General features: G+C 41.2%; 1 protein-coding gene across 1 annotated transcript in view; it reads left to right on the forward strand.

Annotated features, from left to right (window-relative positions):
* The first annotated feature begins 1,050 nt into the window (after positions 1 to 1,050).
* The window catches only part of LOC143274951 (collagen alpha-1(XII) chain-like), a 23,389-nt gene continuing 15,994 nt past the window's right edge, over positions 1,051 to 8,445 (forward strand). The window contains exons 1-2 of the mRNA XM_076578968.1: positions 1,051 to 1,243; positions 8,317 to 8,332. Of these exons, the coding sequence (XP_076435083.1) occupies positions 1,196 to 1,243; positions 8,317 to 8,332 (64 nt within the window). The 5' untranslated portion in view covers positions 1,051 to 1,195. The remainder of the gene's footprint in view (positions 1,244 to 8,316; positions 8,333 to 8,445) is intronic.

Consider the following 8,445-nt stretch of genomic DNA (forward strand, 5'->3'; position numbering starts at 1 on the left):
CATACGTACGTACGTATACATGCATGTCAACACACATGAACGCGCACGCGTGCGTGCACGTGATTCTAATTATCTTCTTCTTTTTTTTTCTTTTCTTTTTTTTTTTTTGATGGAGCACGCACTCCTTCCACTCCGCTCCTCCTCCACAAATAAATACATGTCGATCTGCAAGATACATTCAGTCATAATTGGTAGTAGTAGCCAATCCTTACCGCTCCCCTCCTCTCCCCTCCCCCACAAATTCCACATTTACATGGAGAGAGAGAGACAGACAGACAGACAGACAGGCAGACAGACAGAGACACAGAGAGAACAGAGCACGGACCAAGAGACAGACAGATAGACACAGACACAGACAGACACACAGACACAGACAGACACACAGACACAGACACAGACACACAGACAGACACACAGACACACACAGACAGACAGACACACAGACAGAGAGAACAGAGCACGGACCAAGAGACAGACAGATAGACACAGACACAGACAGACACACAGACAGACAGACACAGACACAGACACAGACAGACAGACAGACAGACACACAGACAGAGAGAACAGAGCACGGACCAAGAGACAGACAGACAGACAGACACAGACACACAGACAGACACAGACACAGAGACAGACACACAGACACAGACAGACAGACAGACACACAGACAGAGAGAACAGAGCACGGAGGAAGGACCAAGCCCAGTGATAAAGCCAGACATTCCGTCCTCATCAAGACAGATTGGTGCTATTATTATGCCATTGACCGTCTCCGAAAAAGCCCGGACCATTTAACTAACGTCGCATCATTATCACAAATTGAGTCTCCAGACAGATCTTGTGAATCTCGTGTGAGAGGGAATGAGGGAAACACACACACACACACACACACACACACACACACACACACACACACACACACACACACAAAATTAAGTCCCCCTGAAACTCACAAATTGAGTCCTCCCTGATGTGTCTGCAAATGAGTCTTGACTGCGCAGTGACAGCATATCGCCACATGGCGTATAAAAAGATCAGCAATGTTGGCCACCAAGCAGCAGTGTGAAACAACGTCATTTCACGCCCTGGTATATTACTGTTGATAAAGGGAGCGGCATTATTCTTTCTCCATTCATTCACTCACTCACTCACAGTTACAAGGGGTCCCACTCTGCTTCTTTCCGTGTCCAAGATGATGATGAATGTGTTGGCACTGACGTGTATGCTACTGGCGATGTTTGTAAGTACAATATTATTATTATTATTATCATATCCTTTGCATTGATTTTGTTTGGTTTGTTTATTGTTTTGTGTTGTTTTGTTGGTGTGTTTTTTTCTTTTTTCGCTTCTTAACTCAGATTAAAAGTACTCTTTTTTGGGTAGCGCCAATTATAAAAGTAATATTTTGTGACATATGCTCGAATTAGAATATTGGTATATTTTTTTTTCTCTGTATATGCATATATATATATATATATATATATATATATATATATATATATATATATATATATATGTATATATCTCTGTGTGTCTATACATATATATATATATATATATATATATGTGTGTGTGTGTGTGTGTGTGTGTGTGTGTGAAAATCAGAATCATATTATATGTTTGCTATTAAAGTCAAGAACTTAAAGAAAGAATGTGATTGGCAGTCATCTGTTTCTCATCATCTGGGTAGACCTTTCAGTGGTAACTCACCGCTGTCTCTCTCTCCGGCTTTTGAAGAAGATGTCAGTGATGTGTTGCGTAGGTCAAACCACTATGTTGTTTATCCTCAAAACACTCCAGAAAAACCTAGCCCTGCACCTGAATCAACTTCAGAATTTCCACTCAATATTGTGCCATTCGTAACTAGACTGATTGAAAAAAGCTGTCATTTCTCAGCTGTCTGCTCGTCTCATACCAAGCAAGCTATTTAATCCACTGCATTCAGACCAGGCTACAGCACTGAGATTGTGAATGATTTACTCTTTGCCCTGGATCAAGGAAAAGTCTGTTTATCCCCTTTTGATCTATCTGCAGCATTTGATACGCGCACCATTGATCACTGAATCCTCATTGACCGACTGCTGTAAGTTTTTCGGATTCCAAGGCACTGTTCTATCATAGTGTGGTCCATGTCTACGAAGAGAACTCAGACTGTCACATCAACTAGAGTTTTTCATATCCAGCCCCAGTTTGTTATAGGTTTTAGCCAAGGCTGTTTCCTCGGACCTGCCTTGTTTGGTTTGTGAACTACTCCTCTGCCAGATATGTTTGCTTCTGACTCTGCCATTCGCCCATTCTTTTTTCTTTTTTTGTTTGTTTTGTTTTGTTTTGTTTTTTGCTGATGACACACATCTACAAAAGTCCGCTGACCCTCAACAATTTAACGAACTGGTCTGGTCGATTCAGGAATGCACCTGTGACAGAAAATCATGAATGACGTTCAACAAACCTACCTACAATGACGTTGAAACAGACCTTGTGATAGTTTCATCACCACACATGCTCACATCTGCTCAAGTGGCATGTTTTGATGTCATTGGGAATTCATCCTTTCCATTCCCTGAGATCACAAAGAATATCCGTGTTACTCCAGCTTTACTACTACTACTACTAATAATAATAATGGTATTTATATAGCGCTGGATCTTGTGCAGAGACAAATCAAAGCGCTTTCGCACCAGTCATTCACACGCATGCATAACTCTAATACTGTAGAAACTAAAGACAAGGAAGGGCAGGCAAGGGAGGCTATTTTGGGAAGAGGTGGGTTTTAAGGCCAGACTTGAAAGAGCTGAGTGTGGAGACTTGACGAAGCGAAAAAGGAAGTTCATTCCAATCGCAAGGTCCAGAAACAGAGAAAGAACGGCGGCCAATAGTCGAGTGTTTGAATCTGGGTATGCGTAAACAGAGTGGATCCGAGGCCGATCGTAGTGAGCGAGATGGAGTGTAGAGGTGAAGGCAGCCGCAGAGATAGGAAGGGGCAGTTTTGTGAATGCATCTATAACACTTTACTGTCAACAATGTATGCCAATGTTCTCAACCTCATATGCTCTGTCAAGTTTGAACTCCACCGTATCACAGTTATTCGCCACCTTTCTTCCTCAGTGAGCAACAGCATACGTGTAGAAAAGACTCGTGAAGCTGCATAATATCGCTGCGAGCCTGATTTTAAGAGTTAAAATCTACCACATCATTCCAATTCTGCAGGTTTAGCAATAGCTTTCTTTAGAATTTAAAATCAAATATAAGTATACGATACAAATCTGCGGTCGGTACTGTCTGATAGTGAACGTATATCGTATTCTTTCTTTCCTTCTACTGTACGTATTTATCAGGCTGTATAATCATTTCTGTCATGTCTAAAAATACATCAGTTTCAAATATCCCATGTGCGTTAGTGTGAGTGTGTGGAGGGCTGGGTAGGTGGAAAACGTGTGTGTGTGTGTGTGTGTGTGTGTGTGTGTGTGTGTGTGTGTGTGTGTGTGTGTGCCTGTCTGTCTGTCTGTCTGTTTACCTGTATTTCCGTGATGGTGTAGTGCGAGGAAGGATGCGTATGATTATCATCATCATCATCATCGTCGTCGTCGTCGTCGTCCTTGTTGTTGTTATTGTTGTTGCTGCTGTTGTTGTTGTTATTTATTCTGTAGTTTTCGGGCAATCTATTTTCTTTTCTTTTCTTCTTTTTTTTTCTAATCAGGGGAACAACAGAAATCCTTGCGTTTTGATCACCAGAATATCATGTCAGTACTACCAAACGAAAAATACAACCTGTCAACAACACGGTTCTCAATCATGATTATTATTCCGTAATCAACATTATGAACATTGAGAATGACACAGTAAGTGCTTAGGGGTTACAGATGCACATGCACATATAAAACATGTCCAGGGCCATGGAAGAAATCTTCTGTGATTACGAAGTACTAGCAGGTATCATCAATCATCTTCTACATTACAAATATAATAATAATGATAATAATAATAAATAACAAAGTGCATTTTAAAACGCTTATCCCCTTGGAGAGCTCTAAGCGCCATTACAATTTCTTAAGAAGGCAAGAATATTTACACACTTACCCACAAAACTATGCTCATCCACACACAAGTATATATATCTACACTTATCAACAAAAAAGTATGCATATATATATATATATATATATATATATATATATATATAATTAATTAATTAAAAGGTTTCAGCACTTAAAACCTATGTGTAGGTTACACTTGGTGTTAACTTATTCAGTCAGATGGGGTTTGTAAAGGTGGGTCTAAAGCCCAGCCTTAAAGGCTGACAATGTGGGAGCCTTTCTAAGTGTCTGGGAGAGTGTGTCATAAGTTGAAGGACCAGCAAACGAAAAAAGAACGTCTGCCATATTTCTCTAGATGGAATCAGGGAATGGCGAGGTGACCGGCATTTGAATATACAACAAGAGAGGCAAGGCCTTCAAGACTCACTTGTGATAAATTAAGTCCCCTAGCATTAATTACAGAGTAATTTCCCTTTTTTACTATCTGCACCAAAAACGTTTGCAAAATAAATAAAACTTCCATGCTTAGCAAAAGAAGTTCCTGTTTGAACATAAAATGATAATAATGACTGCTCTTGTTGTTGGGTCAGAATATCAGATCAAAGTGCCAAGTTTAGAGAATACAAAAAATATAAATATTACAGTAAATGCAGTTTGCATATAATTAGGCTTCTTTTTTTTTTCTTTTTTTTTTTTTGTCCCCATCCCATAGGTTCAATATTGTTTTAAACAAGATGACTGGAAAGAACTGAATTTTTCCTAATTTTATGCCTAATTTGGTGTCATCTGACAAAGTATTTGCAGAGAAAATGTCAATGTTAAAGTTTGCCACGGACACACAGACAGACACACACACACACACACACACACACACACGAACACCGGGTTAAAACATAGACTCACTTTGTTTACACAAGTGAGTCAATAAACCAACATATTTCGCACAAGGCAAATGACCCCCCCCCCCTCCCTCCGCCACACCCCCCACCAAATCCTCTCCCTTAACGTTTTGCACGTCCTCTCAATTGCTGGTTTTGCTAGCAATGCATGTTCTTGAAGTAAGCTACACTCACTCAGCCTTCTCAGTTTCCTTTTCAGGCGTCACTGCTTCGGACGAATTCACATACGCTTCACCACAACTCTCAGGCAGATGCCTGATCAGCAGCCATAACACAAAGCGCTGAGACAGGCCTAGGGTGTATGTATATATTGTATTTGTATTTCTTTTTATAACAACAGATTTCTCTGTGTGAAAATCGGGCTCCTCTCCCCAGGGAGAGCGTGTCGCTACACTACAGCGCCACTTTTTTTTCTTTTCTTTTTCCTGCGTGCAGTTTTATTTGATTTTCCTACCGAAGTGGATTTTTCTACAGAATTTTGCCAGGGACAACCCTTTTGTTTCTGTTGGCTCTGTTACGTGCGCTAAGTGCATGCTGCACACGGGATCTCGGTTTATCGTCTCATTCGAATGACTAGCGTCCACACCACCACTCAAGGCCCAGTTTTGGGGGCAGAAAATATCGGCGGCTGAGCCGTGATTCGAACCAGAGCGCTCAGATTCTCTCGCTTCCTAGGCGGACGCGTTACCTCTAGGCCATCACTGCACCTATCAGAGTGAATTTCTTCTTCAGAATTTTTTCCAGGGGACAACGCTTACGTTACTATGGGGGTACGCGTTGTCAGGCCTTGAAAAGTATGCATATGAATAGATTTGTATACCTATCAGACAGGCGCAATAGCCGAATGGTTAAAGCGTTGGACTTTGAATCTGAGGGTCCCAGGTTCGAATCACGGTGACGACGCCTGGTGGGTAAAGGGTGGAGATTTTTACGATCTCCCAGGTCAACATATGTGCAGACCTGCTAGTGCCTGAACCCCCTTCGTGTGTATACGCAAGCAGAAGATCAAATACGCACATTAAAGATCCTGTAATCCATGTCAGCGTTCGGTCGGTTATGGAAACAAGAACATACCTAGCATGCACACCCCCGAAAGGGGAGTATGGCTGCCTACATGGCGGGTTAAAAACGGTCATACACGTAAAAGCCCACTCGCGTATATACGAGTGAACGTGGGAGTTGCAGCCCACAAACGCAGAAGAAGAAGAAGAAGTATACCTATCAGAGCGGATTTTTTCTTCATGATTTTTTTCCAGACGTCAACACTTACGGTTGTCATTGGTTCTTTTTTCCATGCGCCAAGTGCGTACTGCAAACAGGACCTCAATTTATCGTCTCCTCCCAATGGCTAGAGGCTCAGTTTAATTTTTAATTTTTCCAGTCAAACTTGGGGAGAAAGGGACGAGACCGGGATTTGAACTCTGGCACTCGCGGACACTGTATTTGACAGACAACCGTCTTTAACTATTGTGACACCTTCTTTCAAACAAAACCTCACCAACAAAACATGATTAACTCACTCAGTACGGCCAGTCCTCTCTTCTCCTCTACACAGACACCTCGGATGTCCAGTGGGTGTCTGAATGACCCAACCTTTAGCTTCCGTCGTCAGAATTGTGGTATTCTTTGTCAACATTCACGTCTTCAGTATAAGAGCCTTCCGCTTGCAATATTTTGATGATGGTAATTGGGGTGAAACGCTGTTAACGTCGTCTCTTTCGCCGTTCGTATGGAAAGAGTTAAACCGAAAGCCTTATTAAGCATCATCACAGTTCTGAAAGTAAATAAGCTGCTTGCATTCCAGTGAATGAAAGACAGTGATGTGTTCGTGAATGCGGCACTAAAAAAAAAAAACAACACCATCATTATCTCCCCAACCCCAATTCCCTTCAGAGGATGATCAAAACCCTCCTTTCCGCTTTCATCCGTGCTGTCATTACTGTTTACCTTATCATCATGTCTCCTCCCGTCCGCCCCCCCCCCTCCCCCTTGCCCCCTGCCTCCCCCCTCCCCAACCCCCGCCTTCCTTTTTTTTCTTCTTCTTTATATTGTAAAAAAAAAAAAAACAACAAAAAAAAACCCCCCTCTGTTAGCGTGTTTATTCCCAAGCGCCATTACCTACAATCACACACTCATCATCATCATCATCACCTCGATCAGAGTATCTCCAACAGTCATCACTCATCAAGTCATATTTACAACAATTGGACCCCCCCCCCTTCCGCCCTACCCCTCCCACTCCCTAAGAGAGAGACAGACAGACAGACGGAGAGACTGAGAGACAGAGAGAGAAAGAGGGGGGGGGGGGGCAGGGGGGGGCAAGAGAGAGACAGAGATAGAGAGAGTATCAATAATTTCCGAGGACAATAAATAAACTTTGATGTGCTTTTTGCCATCTGTTTTCCGCCTGAAATAGGGTCCACAATACACAAAAGACAATAACAGACAGACAGACAGACAGACAGACAGACAGAAGAAGAAAGAACCCAGAAATCAAAACGAAATGTACGAATAAAACTTTGAGCAAAACGAACATTACTATTTAAGAAGAAAAAAAAAAGAAAAAAAAATTTTTTTTCAAAAGAATGAAAAACGACGTACTAAGTTTCCAAATAGGAAATAATCCAGAACACCAGGTAAAATGAAGAACACGGTGATAGTGGAGGGAAAATCAAGTGTTTGCAACTCTCCTGCCATAACAGGGGCCAATTTGAAATATTATGTCCAAGGGAGATAGTCATTTTTGTATCTGACATGACACGAATTTTCTCCCCTGTGGAGTTGTAAGATATCTCGGTAACGACAGTGAACCATCCTCCCGCTGTATGATATACATCATATTATGATCTATAGACACCACTTACACACTTGGGAAGGGCGTTTAACACTCTCTTACATCTATCTGGAACTCATATGCCAATATATTGAAGTCTGATTTTTTCCTATTTGAATTACTATCATTGTTATTCTTTAGTTGTTTTTTTATGTGCCTCTATGCTTGTTTTAGAAATGTGGACTGAACTTGTTATTGAGTGTCCACGTACAGTTACTGCATCCTCCACACCCTAGAAGAAGCAACAGTGTTGAATTTCTTTACATCTTTGAAACAATTGTGGCGATGTTTCCAATAATCTGTTGGAAAACAATCATAACTTTGAAACATTCGGAAGCTGTAAACCGATAATGGAAACAGAACGAGATGAAGACAAGGGAATGCCTTGCACAACAGCAACAACAATAACAAAAGTAAAAGCAGCTCATAAATGTTTGATACCTGCACATACTGATCGCTGATCATGTACTTAGATGAACATTTTGTTGTCGTTTCTTTGTTTGACTGACTTTATAAACCCTTTTAATTATTCTCGTTTTGATTGCAGATAAATTGCAGCAATGGTAAGTACATCATTTTCATCATTGTTTCCAAATATGTAATTCGTTTTTATCTAATTTGAATCTCTCTATGTCTCTCTCTCTGTCTGTCTGTCTCTCTGTATCACTCTCTGTGT

Source organism: Babylonia areolata, chromosome 29 (assembly GCF_041734735.1).
Source record: "Babylonia areolata isolate BAREFJ2019XMU chromosome 29, ASM4173473v1, whole genome shotgun sequence".
NCBI lineage: Eukaryota > Metazoa > Mollusca > Gastropoda > Neogastropoda > Buccinidae > Babylonia > Babylonia areolata.